Source organism: Zalophus californianus, chromosome 13, assembly GCF_009762305.2.
Source record: "Zalophus californianus isolate mZalCal1 chromosome 13, mZalCal1.pri.v2, whole genome shotgun sequence".
NCBI classification, from domain to species: Eukaryota; Metazoa; Chordata; class Mammalia; order Carnivora; family Otariidae; genus Zalophus; species Zalophus californianus.
In genome coordinates this window covers 8,226,137-8,248,758 of record NC_045607.1, presented here as the reverse complement: position 1 = coordinate 8,248,758, position 22,622 = coordinate 8,226,137, and the positions used below count along the sequence as shown (strand labels likewise).

At 43.3% G+C, this 22,622-nt stretch overlaps 1 protein-coding gene across 5 annotated transcripts in view; it reads left to right on the top strand.

The window, feature by feature from the left end:
- The window catches only part of GARNL3 (GTPase activating Rap/RanGAP domain like 3), a 141,852-nt gene that overhangs the window by 66,385 nt on the left and 52,845 nt on the right, over window positions 1–22,622 (top strand). For all 5 annotated transcript variants that reach the window (XM_027614301.2, XM_035723671.1, XM_027614300.2 and 2 more), the window contains 5 exons: window positions 8,194–8,293; window positions 9,810–9,928; window positions 16,362–16,426; window positions 18,769–18,832; window positions 21,279–21,305. In XM_027614301.2, coding sequence (XP_027470102.1) covers window positions 8,194–8,293; window positions 9,810–9,928; window positions 16,362–16,426; window positions 18,769–18,832; window positions 21,279–21,305 — 375 coding nt within the window. The remainder of the gene's footprint in view (window positions 1–8,193; window positions 8,294–9,809; window positions 9,929–16,361; window positions 16,427–18,768; window positions 18,833–21,278; window positions 21,306–22,622) is intronic.

The following is a 22,622-nucleotide window of genomic DNA, read 5'->3' as shown; positions in this document are numbered from 1 at the left end:
TCATCCTTCCTGCTGCTCCCGGGCCGCGTGTGAGGTGGTTCGTGTCAGGCTGAAGGGGTCAGAACTGGATCTGGGGCTCCAGGTGCACCCCACACAGCCACGGGGCGGCGTAGGCTCGTCCCCCCTCCTTGCCAGGCACATTCTCTTTTTATGAAGCCAGTGATTCAGTATGAACCTTCAATATGCTCCCCCTCTCGCCCCAGTCTTCCTCATGGTGTGCTGGAGACCATTTTGGAGTCAAACAAACTTGGGTTCAGGCCTCACTCTATCACTTACCAGTTTATGACTCAATTTCGCCGAGCCTCAGTTTCCTGATGTGTAACATGGTTGCAAATTTTCTGCTTTGTAGCACCTGGCCTTCCCCATCCTGTACTTGTGCAATTTGGATTCATCCCCAAATGTAGGATTTTCCATTGTCCATACTAAATTTAATCTCATTAGTGTGTCCCTAATTGCTAACTGTCAAGAGTTTTGGTTTTTTTTTTTTTTTTGACATCTGCATTCTGTCACCTGTCCTATTAGCTAACCCACTGAGAAGCTTTATATTACCTTCAAATGTGCTTCCCCTGCCATCTGTATGCTCATTCAGATTATTAATTAAAATGAGGGTGACCCCCGGGTGGATCACTGGAGACCTCCCTTACAGCTCACTTGTATGTATCAATTAGTATATTGTGGATCAGGGGGACAATCTTTCAGCTTTTTATAAATCAATCTTCCTTCCTGTGAGAGGATTCTCTTCCACATTGTTGGGGGATATGTAAACGAGTACAATATTTTGTGAGGGCAATTAGCAGTAATTAAAAATGCACACACCATTTGGCCAGTAGTTCTACTACTAGGATGTGTATTGTAATGTTATTTATTTTTTATTATTCTGTTAATCACCATGCATTACATCATTAGTTTTTGATGCAGTGTTCCATGATTCATTGTTTGCGTCTAACACCCAGTGCTCCACGCAGAACAGTGCCCTCTTTAATACCCATCACCAGGCTAACCCATGCCCCACCCCCCCTCCCCTCTAGAACCCTCAGTTGGTTTTTCAGAGTCCATCGTCTCTCATGGGTCGTCTCCCCCTCCTATCTGTAATGTTATTTAAAATAGAAAAAAAAAAAAAAACCCACCTGGAAACAACTTCAGTTTCCATCAGTAAAGGAATAATTACACAAATTACCTAAATTATGATACATTTATACAATGGAATGCTTAGAAGATATTAGAAAGAAGGAGGCAGTAGTATATGTAATACCATAGAAAAATGTTTAAGATACAGTTAGACCTAAAAGCAAGTTCCAGAATGATTAGTATATACCATCCCGTTTCCTCAACAAACAAACAGACAAAAAGGTAAATAAGTTTGTCAGTGTGCAAGAAAGTTTCCAAAAGGGTACATAAGAATTAAGCAGTAATTGTTTCTAGAGAATGGAAATGGCAGGTCGGGAAAGCAGTCGGAGATCCTTGACTTTGCATGGCAGGTCCTTTTATGCCGTTTATGTAGTTTACATATCTCTACTCAACTGTAGTGTTTAATTTTTCTAAAAATCTGCATAGTCGCTAAAAAGAACAAGGTAGATCTGAATGTACTGACATAAAGTACTTCCAAGATATTTTCTTTTTTTCTTAAGTTGTATTTATTTAAGTAATCTCTACATCCACCATGGGGCTCGAACTCACGACCCCGAGATCAAGAGTCACATGCTCTTCCAACTAAGCCAGCCAGGTGCCCCCTAAGGTATTTTCTTTAGTGGAAAAAATCAAGTTTCAGTGTAATAGCTCCACTAACATCCCATTTATGAAAACAAATTCTATGTGTATATGGATAACAAATTCTGTGTGTATACACATATATGTGTGTGTTATGAATGTATATGATATGTGGACATGGATGTGAATGTATATGTGTATATAGCACATATGTATACAGCAAACACACCTTTGTCAATGCATACGAAGGTCTGAGACTATCCACACCAACCTGGTAGAATGGTTATCAGAGGAAAAGGGTGTGCACAGGGGCATGGAGGATGGGAAGAGACAGGAATTTTACTTTGTGTGTGGTTTCACTTTTTTCAACCAGCTTATATTTATTTGCATTTGCAATTCAAAAGTTTTTAGTGTATTTTTTTTAATACATTTTCCTTACTGCCAGCATTCTCTCAGCAATTTAAACCTAGAAACTAAAGTCAAGTCCATTTAAATGCATCCTCTCATTAATTGAGCTCGCTCTGGAAAAGACTATGAAAACTCCCAGGTGTTCTATAAAACTAGGGGTCTCATCTGTAGTCCAAGTGTATGGTGCAGATCCCCTGCTTAAGTTGAACACTCACAAACATTCAGATAAAATGAGGGTGTTATATATGGATTTTGATTACATTCTCCTCAAAATATCCTGGCCAGATTTGCTCAGTCCTCCTCCTTCACATCCCACAAGTATAAATGGGGTAACTAAATTAAATTAAATTGAATTGAATTAAATTAAATTAAATTAAATTAAAAAGATGGTGAAGGGGCGCCTGGGTGGCTCAGTCTGTTAAGCGTCCCACTCTTGGTTTTGGCTCAGGTCGTGATCTCAGGCTCCATGCTCAGCAGGGAGTCTGCTTCTCCCCCTCTGCTCCTCCCCACTCTCACTCTCTCTCTCAAATAAATCTTTTTTTTTAAAGATTTTATTCATTTACTTGTCAGAGAGAGAGAGAGAGCACACAAGCAGGGGAAGCAGCAGTCAGAGGGAGAAGTAGGCTCCCCACTGAGCAAGGAGCCTGATGGTGGGACTCGATCCCAGGACTCTGGACTCAAGACCTGAGCCGAAGGCAGACGCTCAACCAACTGAGTCACCCAGGGTCCCTCAAATAAATAAAATCTTAAAAAAATAAATAAATAAAGACAATGAAGGCAACAAGAAGTTTTTGTGGGCTTTGGAATTTGTTGCAGGAATGATTCAGGATTTCTTAGTCTCAGGACTCATTTAACGCTATGGGCGTGTTCAGGCAGGTCTGCAGCATAGAAAAATGTTCTCTTCATAACACCTTTTAGCAAACGTTTATCTAAAAGGACATAAAATAACTGAGCATTTGCAGTGTTAATCTTTAGTTGTTTGGCAAATATGCCCATCAGAATATTTCCTCCAAACTTGCTTGTTGATGTCAAAGAAATGAAGTGTTCCTGGTGTCTCGGTCAACATTTAAGATGACAAAGTTTCTATATCTCTGAAATCCTCTAAAATAGGTCATACTTAAAAGACTTAAGATTTATTGCAAAATTAAAGCCACAGTTAGGCACTACTACGCCCACTCCAGAACCACTAAAAGGAAAATGCCTGAAACGCTAAGAGCTGGTCAGAGGACAGGGAGCAACTAGAGCTCTCCACATCTTGCTAATAGTGTAAGTTGGTGTGTCCCCTTTGGAAGTTTGGCAGTGTCTACTAAAATTGAACGTCTACCTCCTCTGGTCCTAGGATGTATACCCAACATCCGTGAGTGCTTATGTCCACCAAAAGACAGACACAAGACTGTCCATGTGACTTTATTCTTAACGACCCCAAACTGGAAACAGCCCATATGTCCATCAGCTGGAGGCTGGATACATACACTGTGGTGTTCATACTGGGGGCTAGGTACATGGCAGTGGGAGAGAGTGAACTTGTTACATCCCCAACGTGGATGAGATGAACGTCACAGACGTGGTGCCAAAGGACAGATACACACTATATGATTTCATTTCTGTGAAGGTCAAGAGCAAGTAAAAGGAATCGTGGTGATAGAAGTCAGGGTAATGGTTACCTTTCAGAGTATGCCTGGGTACTGACTGGGCAGGTGAGTGAAGGAGCTGTCTGGGGTGCTGAAAATGCTTTCTGTCGTGATCCAGGGAGTGGTTCCAAGGGTGTCTACATATTTTAAAAATCATTTACTGTTCACTCAAGATTTGTGCCCTTTTCTGTCCGCTTCTGGTACTTACCATCAGAAGCTCATTTTTGGAGTCGTTCTGGCATGTCTGGTCTTGGGCAGAGAGGGTTCTTTTTGTTTTTTCTTTGCTTTAGTCTCCTTTCTTTGTCAGTTCCTGCATATGTTCTTGTCTTTACACCTCATATCATATGTGATTTTAACAAGGGACAGGAAGTGTCTCACTCTGCGAGACTCACAACTTTTTTGGTGTTGGGGTCCCCCCATTTTAGTTAAGGATTCAGTGAAGACAAAAGTTAAGTAGGTAGCTTTTTGATCATTTAAGAAAAAAACCTCATAATTGACACTTTGTATTTGATAGAGATTGGCCAGAGTCATGCCACTGGCCAGAGTCCCGTCTCTGTGAGACGCTCCTCCGATGTTATTCTGTCCTGCGGTTGCTAGCGTTCAGACCTCTGGGAGGGGAGAAGGCAGAAGATCTAGAGTATGGGGGTCAGCTTTTATGGCCTTTGACCCCCTTGGCAATCTGTGAAGCCTGTAGACCCCTTCTCAGAATATTTTTGAACACACAAAACAAAATACATAGGATTACAAAGGAAAACAGTTGTGTTAAATTAGTTATCAGAGGGGCACCTGGGTGGCTCAGTCAGTTAAGCATCTGACCCTTGATTTCAGCTCAGGTCATGATCCCAGGGTTGTGGGATCGAGTCCTGCATCGGGCTCCCTGCTCAGCAGGGAGCCTGCTTACGATTCTCTCCCTCCCTCCCCCATCTCTGCACACTCTGTCTAAAAAAAGGAAAGAAATAGTTATCAGACTGATTCTTTAAACCTAATTTATGATACAGTAATATACATCCTTTTTTTTATCAGTACATTAAGTAACAAATCCAGCAGCAGGGCTTATAGCTATTACAGTTTTGAACAGTCAAGATTGTAAACAGCATTCAAGATATCTTCAGCCACTGTAGTGAGTTCTGAAAATATCTGATTTGTGTGTGTGTGTGTGTGTGTGTGTATGTGAGAGAGAGAGAGAGAGAGAGAGAGAGACATGGTTCCCAGGGCTGTTCTACTGTAGTTTTTTGGGTTTTGTTTTGTTGTTGTTGTTGTTGTTGTTTTGCATACACTTATAATTGAAAGAAACACATTTATTTTTAAGATTTTATTTTTAAGTAATCTCTGCACCCAACGTAGGGCTCAAACTTACAACCCTGAGATCAGGAGTCCCATGCTCTACTGGCTGAGCCAACCAGGTGCCCCAAGAAATACTACATTTTAGTTTGAAGTTAGGGAAATAACGATTTTTTTTTTTTTTTTTTTTTTTTGCTTCACCCAAGTTCATGCCCTTCCTGGATTCTTTTAGAACCCCTGGCCTAGAGCATTGCTTCTCAAAGTTTAGTGTTCCTCAGAGTCACCTGGGATGCTTGTGAAACTACAGATTCTAGGGCCCCACCCACAGAGATCCTGAGGGGGAGGTCTAGAATGGACCCAGGGTGATATTTTAACAAACCTAGAAGCACAGAGCTAAGACCTAGTGCTGTGCCATGCAAGTCTCGGAACCTCCAGAGGTCTAAGTGTCCTGGTTCCTTTAGAGTCTCCTCTCCAGGCTCTGCTGATGGTGTCTAGGATCTCGGGCCTTGGGACAATGGCACCAACGGCAGTGGCATCTGACTGGCAAAGGCTAGATGCCTGAGCTGGACCCCACCTATGTCTGGTCAGCTGATGCCTGAGGCTGGTTGGTGGACCCCAGGGTCATGCCACAGCTGCATGTTGCCCCATGGCATAGCGCACTATGGATCGGCACTGCCAATGGTTTATGATTATAAAGTGAATACTGTTGACAATGAAACATCCAGAAATTCTACTGGGAACAAAATCCAATTATGTGCTCTTCTTGAGTCACACCAAAAGGTCAAAACTAAGAGGCAACATCTTGAACAGGGGATCAACATTAACATCACCAATGAGGAACAGGTGGATGTCTTGATGTATGATAAGCTGAGAAGGACAAGCATCGCTTGTGTAGCATTCTGACCGGGTATGCATGACCTGAACCTCATTGTGGGCAACGTCAGACAAACCCAGAATGAGTCATGCTCAATTTTATTTTATTTATTTTTTTTTTTTTTAAAGACTTTATTTATTTGACAGGGAGAGACACCGCGAGAGAGGGAGCACAAGTAGGGGGAATGGGAGAGGGAGAAGCAGGCTTCCTGCAAAGCAGGGAGCCTGATGCGGGGCTTGATCCCAGGACGCTGGGATCATGACCTGAGCCAAAGGCAGATGCTTAACGACTGAGCCACCCAGGCGCCCTGAGTCATGCTCAGTTTTAAAAAAGAAGAGGGGAGGTATGTGCTGTATTCTTGAAAAATGTCAGTGTTGTAAAAGGCGGAGCCTGGAATGTTCCAGAAGAAGGGAATCTAAAGAGACATGACAACTCAATCGTCCTGCACTCAAGAGGGAAAATACTTTAAATGACATTTTTAAGTCAATTAACAAAATTGGAATGCAGATGGTAGATTCGAGGTACCGTATCCATGTTAAATTTATAAAAGTTGGGAAAGCTATATTGTGGTTATATAAGAAATCTCTATTCTTGGGAAATACACACTGAGGCATTTAGGGATAAAGGGCTTTTGTGTATCTTAGTCTTAAATGGTTCAGAAAAAATTCTGTGTGTATGTGTTTGTGTAGACAGCAGTGAGCAAATGAATAAATGGGATATAATATTCACAGTAGGTGAATCTAGTAAAGGGTATACAGGGTATACAAATGCTCTGTGCAGTCCTATTCCTGCAACTGTTATGTAAGCTCAAAATTATTTCCAAATTAAAATATATACATGTATAAATATATAAAAATCAGTAGCTGATTTTTTTTAAAATTCAAGAAAATTCAATAAAAGTACAATAATGCTAAGAAACATTAACCTACTCTTTACTCCTTGGGAGTAAAGGGCAGAACATACAAAAGAAGACAGACAATGATGTAATGGTTAAAATTTTTAAAAAGAAAAAAAACAACCCTCCGAAATTGGCACTGACTCAGTTTCAGCTCCACTGCTTATAAGCTTGGCTACCTTAAGCAGCTTAGCTGAAGTGTCCGAACCTCACTTTCTTCATCTGAAAGTAGAGGATAAAATAAAATCTATGTCTTAAAGTTGGTGGAGATGCTATGGAGCTAATGCATATAAAGTACACTTAAAGGTCTCTCAATGAGTGTCAGTATTTCCAGAGCATGAGAAGGACAGAAAGCATCCTAATTCACTTTATAAATAATATAACTCTGAAAGTATGACAGAAATTCATACAGAAAAGAAACCTATAAGCTCCATTTCACTAACAAATATACATAATTCATTTTTTAAAAAATCCAGCAGTGTATCAAAAGAATACTATATACCATGACCTAGTAGGATGTATTCCAGAAATGTAAGAACCATTCAGCATTGGAAGAGCCAGTAGTATAATTCACTACATTACTATGATTTTTTTCCCCATTTAACCTATTCTCTCAATAGTTGCCAAAAAAACTTTCAGTGCAATTCAATATTGATTCCTGAGAATGGCCTCTTTGTAAGCTCGGAATTGAAGGAAACCCCCTTCAACATGATAAAAAAGCAAGTGACCAGAAACGTCTAGGAAATCACCAGAGGCATATGGGAATCGGAAAAGTATGTTCCAGTCATCTGCTGTATACACATGGCACAAAGTAGATGCCAGTGGAGTTTCGGTATGATTGCATTTGGTAAGAAAAATACATGTGTGTGTCCGTGTAAGAGGAGGCCATACCAAATCATTCATAGTGACTATCTTTGGAGAGAGGATTCAGGTTATTCATTATGTTTATCCATAATTTCCCCATTAACTGTGTTACTTCATGACAAATTTTTAAAATTCTACAAAAAAATATGAACTCGAATAAGAGGCTACAGAGATGTATTCCAGGTGAAATGGGCCTATTACAGGGGTACCAGACAGAAGGGCGTGCTTCTAGGGGGCACCAACTCCCAAATATTTGGAAGCTTTGGCCCAGAAAGAGAAATTTCAACTTGATACTCAAGCTGGAAATAGCTGAGCCCGCTGGTTCGCTCGATGCTTTTCCCTCTACCCCAAGGACCTTCAGAATGCTTCTGTGATGTGGACATGGTGTCTTTTCTCATGAGAACATGTGCTTACTGCCCTGTTTGTACCCTTTTGACAATGGCTTCTCTGGTTCTTTGGCCTCTGGTTCATTGCCTGCTTCTTGTTTACTTTCTGAATACGACTCTTACTGGCATAATTTTGTTCGATTCCAGAATGCAACTGCTCTCCCAGGGACGTGGCGAAGAACAGACGTGCACTTAGAGAACCCAGAATACCACACCAGATGGTATTTCAAGTATTTTTTAGGACAAGGTAACTATGCCATTATGGTGGTTGGGAAGAAAGGGTATTCAAAATGAAAATTAAGTGTTGGTGTCATTTTTTCTGGTGCCCTAAAAAGTGTGAAACTAACCAGTTTAGGGACACTAATATCCAGGTTAATAGCTTTTTCAATTGAAAGATTCAATTCAGTCTCAGCCCTAGGATTTTTCATAAATATATGAAACCCATATATATATATATATATGGGTTTTTTGGCCAGTTGTTTTTGTCCCTTGGGAGTTAAAGGGGACCCAGTCATCTAAATAGCTATTTAAGATGCAAGAAGAATTTGCAGTGTGGAAAACAACTTTAGACCTAAAAAGGCAAGTTGCCCTGTCTATAGTGAGTTTTGAACACTTAGTTCAAAGCAATGAGGCAAAAAAAAAAATGGATCCCTGAGTTCCAGGGCCACCACAGAACTAGAGAAGCATTGTCCTGTAGGCTCTGGTGATGGGTATTTTTCACCTACCACGTTCCAGGCAATTACACTGGCAAAGGCAGTCATTCTCCCTACCCTCACAGAGACTCTAAAATGGGTCCTGGCTCTGCCATTCTTAACCGCCGAACCTTACACTGGTCACTCTCTACTTCTCTGAGGCTTAATTTCCTTATCTGTAAAGTGGAGGTATTACTGTTACATACTGAGTGGGTTTGAATAGAGTTTCAGTGATGCTGGAGAAACAGCCAAGCCCCGTGCCTGGCACGAAGCAAGAGCTCAGTCATTAATAGCAGTGTACATATAAAGTGAGGGGCTTGGGTGAACACATGTGGGAAGGCGGAAAACCGGAGTGTGTCTAACGACAGGAGAGACTGGGAAGTGGAGAATAATCACTGTTTCAGGATTCGAGAGGAGGTAGATAAATTGCTTATCAGGCTAATGCATGTGTTTATAGAAGATGTGATGTGGGGACTCATTTATAATGAGAGTGATCAGACCCAAACGATATCTTTTTAAATATCTGATACTGTTTTATTCTAAGTTCACTTACTGGACAAGGCGTATTCTTTATAAACAAAGAAATCAGTCATCCTCCCAAATGCTTGAAAGCATACTGCCCAGAGCAGTGATGACTTTAGAGAAAACTGGTCCCATTAGGTAGATGCCAAGAAACTCAGAGGTAAGGCAGGCTCTGGAGATGGTGGATTCAGGGGCTCAGTGGTGTCATCAAGGCTGGCCCTCCTCAGGGTCACAAGGTGGTTGCAGCACTTCCAGCTATCACTTCTAGACACCATCATGTCCAGAGGAAGGAGAAGGCCATCTTCAGGAGTAAGGAAAACTTTCCAGAGAGCCTTTCCATTTCTCCTCCTGTCTCATTGGTCAGAACTGGTCACATGTTCGTTTCTGAACCAGTAACTGCCAAGGGGAATGGAAGCATGACCAGGTTCTTTCCAGGGCTGGTTTGGGATTCTTGTTCCCTGCTCATGTGGGGAGGAAAAAGTGTCTACTCCCACCAGGGCCTGGAGGAACCAGCACATCTTCACTGTTCTGAACCTGTCTCTTTTCCAGTCCATCAGAATTACATTGGAAATGATGCAGAGAAGAGCCCTTTCTTCCTGTCTGTGACCCTCTCTGACCAAAATAATCAGCGTGTCCCTCAATACCGAGCAATTCTTTGGAGGAAAACAGTGAGTACCTCGCTTGTACCTACAGCATCACCACCATCCAGAGTTTGATTAGTGTCATTTTCAGAACCATTGTCATGGTTCAGGTGAGTCTTTTTCTATGAGGTTTTTGAGTTTGGATATTCAGGATTATACTATTCAGAGGTGGAGTCTTCAAGCTCTGAGTATAACCACAACTTCCCCCATACGAGCCATACCTGGACATGTCCAGTCCCTCCATCTCTGGCCAGTGGAATACAGAAGTGTATTTTACAGAATATTAACCTTAGCTGCTACTAAGACTGAAACTGACCAGCTGGCTTACCTTCAACTAAAAGAAACAAAATGCATTTGAGGAATATAATGCTATTACAGGGGTACAGCCCACGGGGTGCTCCTGTTTCCCTGGGTCATTCAGTCAAGCACTGAATCAGCTGTGCTTCTAGAATTTCTTTGAGACTTAGCCCCTTTCATCAATTTCCTGAGGTAGGAAAATGACTCAAGGCTTAACAAGACAAGAACCCCCCTGTCCTTGGTGGCTTCTGAGGACAGTGACCTGAACGAAGGCAAATCATTTCAACTCAGGAATGCAGGCCTCTCTGTAGCTCAGGAAAATTCTCTTATGTTCACTATCGCAGCTTTTCCTTCTCGTTTCTGATTTCTTCTAGTAATTCTACTAGAAGTAGATGATCTACTTTTTAGTATAAAATACTAAATTTAGTATAAAATAAAATTTTATTTTATTATATTATTATATTATATATATTAGTATAAAATAAAATTTAGTATAAAATACTAAATTTAGTATAAAATAAAAGGAGTTGATCTCTGTCTTTCACCTCTTACCTTTTCTTATTATTTTCTTCCCTTGGGTTTTTTTTTTTTCCTTCACTTCTCAGAGAATTTTTTCCTAGGCATTACAGACACTGGAAAGAGCAAGGAGTTTGGGGTTAAGCAAACCAGGGTCAAATTACATCAGTAGCAAATTCATTCATGTCAATTTGAGAAAATTGCTGATGCACTCCATTTTCTTCTTTGTAAATTGGGGAAAATTCTGGGCTGTGGCTCACAGGGTGCTGAGGACTATATTAAGTGAGATCTTGTTTGAAAATCCAAATCATCAATGAAATAAACCACACTCAGAAAACGTTAGTCCTTTTATGTGGTGGTCTCACTTTATGGGTGCATTTGTGGAAAGCCATTACCTAGGGGCGCCTGGGTGGCTCAGTTGGTTGGCATCTGACTTCAGCTCAGGTCATGATCTCAGCGTCCTGGGATCGAGCTCCGAGTTGGGCTCCCTCCTCAGCAGGGAGTCTACTTGTCTCTCTGCCTCAATCCCTGCTTGTGCACGCTCTCTCTCTCGCAAATAATTAAATAAAATCTTAAAAAAAAAAAAGAAAGCCATTACCTAATAAACTGTATGCTAATTTTTATCTCAGCAGCATAGTATCTCCAAAATTGCTATGTATATCTTTTGGGAAAGAAATAATACAGGCACTTAAACAGTATTTTTTTTATATACACACACTTCAAAAAAACAGTAATTTTTATATACATACACACGTATATAAACACAGTTGCCTACATGCATACATATACAGCGACTTCAAAAAGCCCAGAAAGAATTTCTAGGAACCATTACAGAATAATGTAGTTAGGAACTTTTTGTGATGATTAAAAATAGTAAGAGTACTAAGATAAAATCTAACATTTATTGAGCACTTACTATATGCCACATACTATACCAAGTCTTCCCAATGCATTATCTCAGTAGGTATTATTGCGCTTTAAATGACGTGGCCGAGGGGCGCCTGGGGGGCTCAGTCGTTAAGCATCTGCCTTCGGCTCAGGTCACGATCCCAGGGTCCTGGGATCAAGCCCCGCATCGGGCTCCCTGCTCTGCGGGAAGCCTGCTTCTCCCTCTCTCACTCCCCCTGCTTGTGTTCCCTCTCTCGCTGTGTCTCTCTCTGTCAAATAAATAAATGAAATCTCTAAAAAAATAAAATTAAATTAAAAAATGACGTGGCCGAGGCCACATGCCAGAAGGTGGCAGGCCAGGCAGAAGCCAGGACCGCACGCCGAGCTCTCAAAGCTGTACCTAATTAATTCTGTATGTAATTCTTTGACTCATGCTGTCTCTCTCCCTAGACTGTGAGTTCCATGAAAGTAGGGGACATAATTGCTTTGTTCTCACCCAGCCTGGTACCTGGCACGTAGAAGTAGCTCAAGAAGTATTTATTGAATGAATTAATGAATGGACACCAAAGTCCAGCCTAACCTGTGTGCTCTGCTGCCTCTGTTTATATAAATGTCCATGTTATGTTGCAGAAATTTTCCTCTTTTTAAGCAGGTTTAAGGTAAAAGTCTAATGTAAACCTGAGTTAGCTCTTACTCAGGAATGATTTCCTACAGAAAGGTTTTGGCTCTCACCTCTCTCCCCATGCCACTGAAATGGGGGTCAGTCTTGTCATCATCAGAGCTGTCCTGGAGCGAAGTTGATGCACTGGTTTTAGAAGATAATGTTGAAGGACTGTGTGCCCATTGTTCTCAGGTGCATACATGACGGGGTCTTTTCCCTTTATTCACCCAGTGAGAAGTGATCACGCCCTTGTCTAAAGCCTCTTATCTTCTGTACCAGGAAGACTGTTTTCTGGCCTGTTTGGGTTGGGTTTTTTTTTTAAGATTTTATTTATTGGAAAGATTTAAGATTTTATTCGCTGGAAAGTGCCTGTCACTGAAAAATCCATGGTCCCAGCCATTTGCCCCTTGTGGTTCCAATTTTAGTATATGTGCTGCCGAAGCGAGCACCATTTGCCCCTTGTGGTGAAGTCATTACACACTGTGACCTCTGGGACCTGATCCCATGTCTCGCTAGTCACTGAGCCTCTCAGCTCTGTCCTTACCCGCACATCCCCTGCAAGCCACGGGGCAGGTGGGGAGGGGTAGAAGCATTGCTTTAGGCTTATGTTTCTAATCTTGCTGACCATCCACACTTGAAGCTGCTGAGTTATTGCCCCTCGTCAGGTTCAAACAGGTTCTACCTGGACTTCAAGATTCCCACAGAAGGCCATGCCTGGGAAGTGAGCCCCTAATCCAAATGTTCTTAGATGTCTCCAGGTCTTATTTTAATATGTTTGCAGTGTCCCCTCACCCTCTTTGAGGCCTGCCCTCTGAATGGCAGAATCAAGGGCCCCAGCATCTAACCCCTTAGCTTTCCTTTCTTCTTACTTCTTCCACCAAAACAAGAAAGGGCAGTTCTGTACTTCTGCCACCTTTCTAGAATGGATTTTCTTCCCGTCCAGTCTTCTTCCTTCGGGCAGTAACAGCCGCCCCACCTCCTCACCTGGGAAGATTGCCAGGTACTAGAGGAGGGAGGGTGGGGTAGATGCAGGAGGGAATTTTGCTTATTTTAATTTCTAAAGATGTTGTCTCTGTTACATTATAAATTGAGATAAACACTCTGAAGGAAACAAAGGCAGAATGGTATGGGAGACCAACTTCAGAGCAGATAGCGCAGGGAAAGTTTTTCAAGGAGGTGACATTTAAAGAGACCTGCAGGAGGAAAGGAAACTAACCACATAAAGAGTAAGGGAGGGCACCTGGGTGGCTCAGGCAGTAAAGTGTCTGCCTTCAGCTCAGGTCATGATCCCAGAGTCCCGGGATTGAGCCCCATGTCAGGCTCCCGGCCCAGTGGGGAGTCTGATTCTCCCTCTCCCTCTGCCGCTCCCCCTGCTTGTGCTTTCCCTCTCTCTCTCAAATAAATAAATAAAATCTTAAAAACAAACAAACAAAAAACAGAGTAGGGGAAGGGGGCAGGCAGGGAGCATTCCAGAAAGAAAGAACAAGGAAGACAAGACAAATGAGCTCGGGGACTCCTCTTCCTGGCGCTAGGAGAAGTCAAGAGTCAGTTGGACCGCAGGACCCTGTGAAGGCAGTGGGGCTGGCCTGATGAGTCAGTCCCACTCTGTTGAGAAGTGTGGTGCCTTCCCCAGAGCCTCCGCTCCAGAGCCTGCTGTGTGTGCCAGGGCAGGGCAAGCGTTGGCCACCAGCTACAAGTGGCAGTGCTGAAGGGATGGGAGGGACTGAAAAAACTCAAAGCAGAGCTTGGCAGGAGGGGTCCATTGTGAAGCCCCCCTGGGCCCAGAACTAGTGCTGGAGGCTACAGGAAATCCAAAGAAGAGTATGCCTCCGCCATGAGCTCACATTCCATTCTAAAACAGACACATAACTAAAGTGTAAGCCCTGATCTAAACAGTCTTCTCTATCTGTGCTGTGTTTCTTCTAAACACAAAGACAAGACTTAAAAAAAAAAACAAAAACAACCCTCATACTTACTGTACAGATTCCATCCAGACAATGCAGCTCGTAAAAAGAGGCTCGGGGCACCTGGGTGGCTCGGTCAGTTAAGCATCTGCCTTCGGCTCAGGTCATGATCCCGGGGTCCTGGGATCGAGCCCCGCATTGGGCTCCCTGATCCGCGGGAAGCCTGCTTCTCCCTCTCCCACTCCCCGTGCTTGTGTTCCCTCTCTTGCTGTGTCTCTCTCTGTCAAATAAGTAAATAAAATCTTTTTAAAAAAGAAAAAAGAAGAGGCTCAAAGTCCGACTACTCAGAGATAATCACTGCCGCGGCCTTACGGACACTGGCTCACGCTTGCACACACACACCTGCCGCGTAAGGGGGTAGCATCCAGCGCGCACGTGCATATCCTCGCAGCGATCCCTTGGTGTTGCCGGATACGTATGCGTACTTGGCTCTGACCATGCCTCTGTGGATCCCACTAGAAAACAGAACCGAGGGGTGTTTTTTGTTAGAGAGCGACTCTGCAAAGCTACAAAAGGGAGAGGATGGGGATACGAGCTTCGCCAGCTCGCGGTGAGGAAAATGACAAACCCACAGTCCCCTGAGCCCGGGCTTTCCCATCCATGTAGGCAGCTTATGAAGGTGGTACTGGCAGCCAGGCAGGGGCTGGATCCTCTCCTGTTCCATGTATGCCCCCCCTCAGGCCGCCCTTGGCTTCTCTTTAAAACTGCATTTGTTGTGCTCCGTGAGAAGAAAAGGTAGCCAAGGTAGGGGTTGAGCCAGAAGGTCAGATTCAAGACCCTCTTCTAGAAGGGTTGGCATCCCATACAGGTGACCACAGTGTAAGGCAGGCCGGGGCCAGCAAAAAAAGACAAGGCCACCGAAATAACTCAGGTTTCAATGGGTGGGTTATGTGGAATTTGAAAATGCCTATTCTCATCATAATGTTCCTCTATATTGGAAATCTTCTAAAATCTCTGTAATGTAACCTACATTGGCTAAAGAGAACCCATAAGAAGGGCTCTGTCTAGTGCAACTTCTGATGGTTAGCTGGAAAGACACACTCCCTAGCCTGGAGTGCGGGTGAGGCTACCGCTTCTCCAGGGGCATGGTGCGAATGTTTAGTTTAGCAAAAGAGATCATGGGCTTGTCACGGTTGAAGAACTCTACTGTGACACCAGTGTTCAGGCTCGGACAGATGGGTTGGCAGGTGTTATCTCGAAAACACAAGAAAAATCCTATATCCTTCTTTGCCCATTTCCTACAAGAAATGCCCTGCGCCTTTTCTAGCAGTTTGTGCTGCCCATTTTATTATTAGTCAAAGTTAGAGAGTTTTAAATGTGTACTACATTGTAATCCCTTTTGTTAAACGTGCAGTGTAAATCCGTTGTGGATTATAAATCTGCATCATATCTTTTTTGGAGATTATAAAGAGAGCAGCCCTCATCTCTGCTGGGTGGTTTGGACGTGGGCGTGAACCACTCGTGCAACCCTTCATTCATTCCCTTTCACACAACAAATATCCATTGAGTACTTTCCATGAGTTAGTCACAGTGGGTACTCATTTAGAGAGAAAGAAACAGAGTTTAAATAGTAAACACAGAGGGGCGCCTGGCTGGCTCAGTCAGTAGAGCATGTGACCCTTGATCAAAGGGTTGTGAGTTCAAGCCTCTGGTTAGTTATGGAGCCTACTTAAAAAAAAAAAAAAGTAAACATGGAAAAATATAAAAGTACATGTTATGAAAACCTCTTGAAAGATTCAAATGATTTTTAGTTCAGAAAGCCTTCAACTTGGAGATCTCACCTGTAGATCCCATTGAACATGCAAAGACTGCTTTCTTCTCCTTATCTTTGAGGCTGATCTGACTCTTGGCTCAGAGACCAAACCCTTTCTCATCCCGTCAGATGGCTCATCCCCTCACCGCACCTACAACACCAAGGACCCACCAGTCCATACACTGAAGAGTAATGCTTAAATCCATAGTGTTGGGGTTGGGGAATGGTGAAAGATGCTGTCAAGCCTGAGGAAGATTTTTCCCACCATAGAATGTGTCTCTTCATATATAGGTTCATATATTCTTTCAAACGGCCAGGTAAGGCTTATTGAGAGATGGAAATTGCCAAACTTCTCACTGATCCGGTGTTTTGACTTTCCAGGGTTCCCAGAAAATATGCCTTCCGTACAGTCCCACAAAAACTCTCTCTGTGAAGTCCATCTTAAGGTGAGTACTCAAGAAGAAGAACGCAACACCAGGAGCCTTTATAAGTATTTTTCTTCTGTGATTGTTCTGATGTTATTTTTCTACTTTCTGGGGCCTTGACCACGCCCCAGACATTTTGCTAAGCCTGTGACGTGCAGTGTCCCCTGCCGTCTTCACAGCAGCTTGGTGGGACGGGTACACTATTACCCCACTGTGGGGAGGCAGAGGTGGGAGCTCCGAGAGCGAAAGATCACACAGCTAGCTCGTGGTGGGAATTGAGCTCCGCTCTTACGCATCTCCGAAGTGCCTACGTAGCCTGCTCCTTTTTTCTTGCCTGCATGCTAATACTTCAGTTTCATAAAGAAAATCAAGAAATATTTTTCCTCTCATTTTCCTGCTTTGAAATAGAAACTCATATGTCAGCAAATGCTTCTTAGAGAAGAATGCGCTTATTCTTTGCAAAGAGAGAGTTAAATGAGTAGACGGTCTAGCTGCTCCACGCTCAGCTGCCACTCCTGCCCCCCACCTTTCTGTCCGCCCTCCTGGCTCTCCCATGCTGGGTGGCAGACCCCCTAGGGAATGCCACCACTCCTGCAGTACCTGTTGCTTCATCCAGTCCAGCCAAGAGGCTACATCATAGTGACAGTAGCTTCTGTTTGTCGGGCACTGTGCTGAATGCTCTGTGGTCATTCTCGTAGTAAATTTTTAAACCAGCTCCACAAAGTAGATCCATTATTACCTACACTCCACCAAGGAGGAATCAGAGCCTCAGAGAAGTGAAGGGATTTGACAAAGATCTCGCAGGTGGGAAACTACAGAGCTGGGATTTGAACCCAGGTCCCTGTCATCCCTGTGTTTGGGCTGTTAGCCACCAAGGCCCACATTGTGTGAGTATGAACACTTATCCCAGAGCCCTGGTGCTTTATTTGTCTGCAACTACGTGTTGGGAAGAGATGGTGTTTTCAATGTCCCCGCTGCAATGCACACTTGCAGAACGTCTGTTAGAGTGACAATCTTGGCTCCGTGGGTCAGGGACTGCATCTGGCTGATGAAGGGGGCACTGAGATTCGGAAGCAAAAATTTTTAGATGTCCTCTTCAAGCTTGATTTGGTCTCCAGATTGCAGACCTTCTCCTTTCTGCTCTCGGCCTTCTGATTTTTCTTCCGAGCAGTCTGAAACCTGAGCTATGAAAGCATCAGTGAAGAGGTTAACATCTTTACTGAGCACAGAAATATCTTGCTGCTTCTAAGGAGCTATAAATCTTAACTGGCTTTGAGAGGGATACTTAGAATTATACTGGCTTAAGATTTCTGTGACTTTTTTTTCCCTAAAAAGAAGTTACTCCAGCTCCTTTCTTCTTTGTATTTGAAGACATTTCATTTTGTTATGATTTCATTTAGTTATATGAGTAGGACCTCCACTTCTGCCCCCCACTCATGTAGCCAGAGCACGTTTCAGCCAGAAACATTTTTTTAAAGACATGGAAGATCAAAACTTCTACAAGTGCTGCTGATAGAAGAAAAAGTGTTATCTTTGTTATAATCATGAACTTGAAAACTTAAAAGGAAATGAAAAAATGAATACTATGGAGTCAGGTAAGTCTGGGTTCAAATCTTGGCTCTACTACTTACCAGCTTTGTTATCCTAGTTCAGGTTCCTCACCTTTAAAATTTTTTAGATAATTTAATGGGGATAAAATAGCACTTGCCTCACAGAGACCAAATGAGGTCATCCATGGAAAGCATTTAGCAGGCTGCCCGACATTATAAATACTCTATAAATATTAGCTATTATTATGTTTACCTTACAAATATGGGACTCCTAGATGAAAGGGGCCTAAGGGATCGTGCATTTCAACTCCATGTTTTACCTCTGGAGGAACTTAGGCTCAAGGAGGTTGACATTCTAACATGAAAGAACAATCTTGTGAAGGGGAGAGCTTTTTGCCCTAAGTGGCGAAGGAATTGCCAAAGGAAGAAAGAAACACCAGGTAGTCTTACTTACATTTCATTTTATCATTAACTGCCACATAAATGTCAATGAACCACTTTTTCGATAAATAAAAGAATCTTGGAGGTTAGTCAGGCTGCCTGAAACATGCTCCTGATCGTTCTTCCTCCCTTATTAGATGAGTATCATCAAGGGCCAGTTATATAAGTAAAGTACCATGCAGTGTTTGGTTACTCTCATGTATTCATTCATTGAGCACCCTGCGTGATCATTGATCTCCTGTGTGCCCGGCCCTACAGGGAATCCAGCTGTGATTTTTCTAGGAGATATTATTTAGTTTTTCTGAAGCACAGAGACTTGTTCTGAGTTAAGTTTCCACCACGCTGTGGCTCATTCTGTCCTTTCTATTTCAGTGCCATGAACCTGGACAAATTTGAGAAAGGCCCCAGAGAAATTTTTCATCCCGAGATCCAAAAGGTAAAAGAATTTTATGTCTCCTAATGGTATATATTGGATCACAGTGTTAGATGAGGACAGACAGAGCATCGGTGATTTTTAGCCTCGGATCCAAGCCTAATCAGAACCACCTGCGGGGCTTTGAAAACAATCATCATAAAGAACTTTACAGCTGAGATTCTGATTTGTCAGGTGGGGTTGGGAATCTGCATTTTTCAGGAGTTTCATGAGTGATTCTGAAGCATAGCCACAACTGAGAACCACTGAACTCTATGGTCCTTGATCCATGAACTGATAGGGTGTATGTTCAGAAGGACCTTATTTGCTTAAAAGCCGGTCTTTTTACTGAGTGATGTGGAATTGTGTGGAGTGTTGGATTTTTTTTTTTTTAATAGTAAAGCACAAAATGTGTTTATTGAGCTCTTACATAGAACACTGTGCAGTGTACCGTAGAGAATAGAAGGTATCCAGAATCCATCCTGTTTTCTCAAGACTTACTGCTAAGGGAAAATAATCTGCCTTGGGAGGAAAAAGTTTAGAGTCATAATCTAGGTCAAAGGCCATCAGAAAAATGTCAGCCAAACTTTTGTCTTGTTGCAGTCAATATAGCTTTGAAATTCTCCCCTTGAAACTTACACACAGTCATCACCTAGTGCCAGCCATGTGTCAGAGCTGAGCTTCCAGGAGCTGGGTGCGCCCGGGCCAGGTGATGGGGAAGAGGCTGGAGAGGCAGGTTGGAATTCCATCCAGGCAGCAAGGAGCCTGTGGAGTCTTTAAGTGGAGGAGCATCGTGCTTAAGTCTGCTTTTCAGGGAAATAACTCCGAGGGTATGAGGAAGATAGATGGGAGCATGAGCAGCCTTTGCTTGTAAGCCTTTAAAATAGTTAACTTTTAAAATAAAGTTATCGGGCGCCTGGGTGGCTCAGTTGGTTGAGCGACTGCCTTCGGCTCAGGTCATGATCCTGGAGTCCCGGGATCGAGTCCCACATCGGGCTTCCCGCTCAGCGGGCAGTCTGCTTCTCCCTCTGACCCTCTTCCCTCTCGTGCTCTCTGTCTCTCATTCTCTCTCTCTCAAATAAATAAATAAAATCTTTAAAAAAATAAAATAAAATAAAGTTATCGGTTCTCGGCTTACCACTAAATACGGAGTGTTGTGAATTCCCATATCTTCTGTTTTCATGTAATGTTTAAAATAGTATTTGTACCCTGACTCAACCCCAGAAGGAACTGAGGCCACTATGGGTGCATTCGGTTAAACTTTAAGCAGTTTGAAGCCATGAGATGCTTAAACTAACTCGTGATAGTGAATTGTAAAACGACTTGGAATTATAAATATGCCACTACCACCGTGCCTTTATTACCTCATCTGTACAAGTTGTCATATTCTTTTTTTTTTTTAAAGATTTTTATTTATTCATTTGCAGGAGAGACAGAGAGAGAACAAGCAGGGGGAGAGGCAGAGGGAGAGGGAGAAGCAGACTCCCCGCTGAGCAAGGAGCCCGATGCGGGACTCGATCCCAGGACCCTGGGATCATGACCTGAGCCGAAGGCAGACGCTTAACCATCTGAGCCACCCAGGCGCCCCAAGTTGTCATATTCTTAATCCTTTCCTTCTTGGAGCCTGGATGAGACCCCCAGGCACAGGACCTAAACCCCACAGAGCCCCTGGGATGCTTCTTTCTGCATCCTGCCGCTGAGTGTGGGCTCTCAGCGGACTTCGCGTCTGCCCAGGCTTCCCTGTCTGCTTTCCCTCCTCCAGGGCATCAAAGAGGACAAGGAAACGGGAAATGGCAACCTTCTGCCTCTTTATATCATAACTCTCTGCCTGTTTTTCACCAAACAAAAGACACCTTCCACTTTCCCGACATCTGTGTTTTGACTCTCTTTCCCTTCACGAGGGGCTGCCCACGCGCTCTCCCGCCATCCCGGGTGTGTGAGCATGCATGTGTGTGCGCCCCTCGGTAGTGGTGGTTTCACTGCTGTAGGTGGACCCGACGGCGCCCTGAGCCGCAGGGGTTGGGGAGAGGAGGAAGGAAAAGGTCTTGGATCCAAAAAGTAAACAGAAAATAAATCGCATGGTAAAGAAGGCATCTTTCCCCCAAGCGGGAAGGTGGCTGGTGTTATTTAAAAATGTTATTCTGTTTCTGGCTGCTATACCATAGTTACATTTTTCTTGGCCAAAATCTTCCCAGAAGCAATGTGTGAGAAGCTAGCTTTAAATAGATAGAGAAACCTGGGTGTCTGTGTATTTCTTCCGGCTGCTATGCATCATCTTTGTTTCCAGATAGTTGTGCCATAATGGGACTTTCCTAGATGACCAGGTGGTTTACAAAAATCTATACAACAAAACTGGAATATTTTAAGTGCTTCTGGGGGATGGGGGTGGGGGGTGGTATACATGGGAGCTTGTCACAGAAAGTCAAAATAAAATCAGCATGGACATAACTTTCAAAATTTGGTTTGACAGGACTTGCTGGTTCTTGAAGAACAAGAGGTAAGAAATTTTATGAGAAATTTTTTGTTCCTGCTATGTTCTGCCTCTGTGTCTGTAAGTGTGCTTCTCCCTCCACCCCGACCATGACCTTTTCTTTCAGTGAAACGTCTACGTGGATTTGCTCACTGAGCTTACTGTCACTGAAAGACTTTACCAACATGTTTTTTCAAGGTGTATTTCAGGACCTCCTATGCAGCTAGCTATAAAGATATAAAAACAAGCTACTTAAATCTGCTTGGAAATATTCAGATTTTAGCCTCATAATCAGGGTGAGTAATGAGGTTTTCATTTTCATTATGTCAAAGAGAGGGCGTTTGTGCTTTATTAGCACATTCGATTTACTGATGCCATATTTATTTACACATCTCCCTCCCTTGTTGCCCCACTTTTAAAAAATGCATTGGGTTTTCTAAGGACACAACTAACGTAGGGAAATAATAAAAATGCTATCAAAGGCAATTGAGTAAATTAAAGCTTTTGCATATCATGCCTCTCCGTAAATGGTCATATCATTCATCCAGTTGCTCCGGCCAAACTTGGAAAAATCCTTAACACCTCTTTCTCTCACACCTAATCCTTCAGCACATCCTATGATGATTTCTTCAAAATATACCCCAATTCAAATATTTCTCGAGGTTTCCACCACGACTGCTCTCATCCCTTGACACCACCCCGTCATCTCTCACCTGCACTATGCGGTCTCCAACTTTCCGCCTCCGCTCTGTTCTGTTTCTCGTGTAGCAGCCCCATGGTCCTTTTAAATGTCAAGTCAGGTCACCCCTATGGTTGCAAGCTGCCACGGCTTCCCATCCCACTCCCAGATCCTGACCAGGACCCCTGGGGCCTGCATGACGCAGCCGTGGTGCCTCTCAGGTCCCCTCCTCCACACTAACCACGTTGACTTCCTAATTCCTCCACTTGCTCAGGAAGACCCTGCCGTTCCCACCCCCTTAGGGTGCTCCTTGCCGGATGTACTCAGGGTCGCGCACCCTCTCCTTGATATCAGGGTCTCTGCCTGGAGAGGCTGTCCTTGAGCACTCTGTCTAAACTAGCACACCCTGCCTCTCACCCTCTGCCCTGCGCACTGTTTTGTGTTTCTTCTTGACGCTTGTGTTTTCATTGACTCGCTCCGTATCTGTTGCCCTCCCGAGAATATAAGCAACCTAAGAGCATGGGGAGCTTATTCAGTTTATTCCCGGCTGTATCCCTAGATCCTAGAGCAGTGGAGAGAGAGGGCACAAGTAAGTATTTGGTGGCTGAATAAGTGGATGATGTATTGATTGAAGGACTTGTGAAAACTAATGACACCATTGGAAA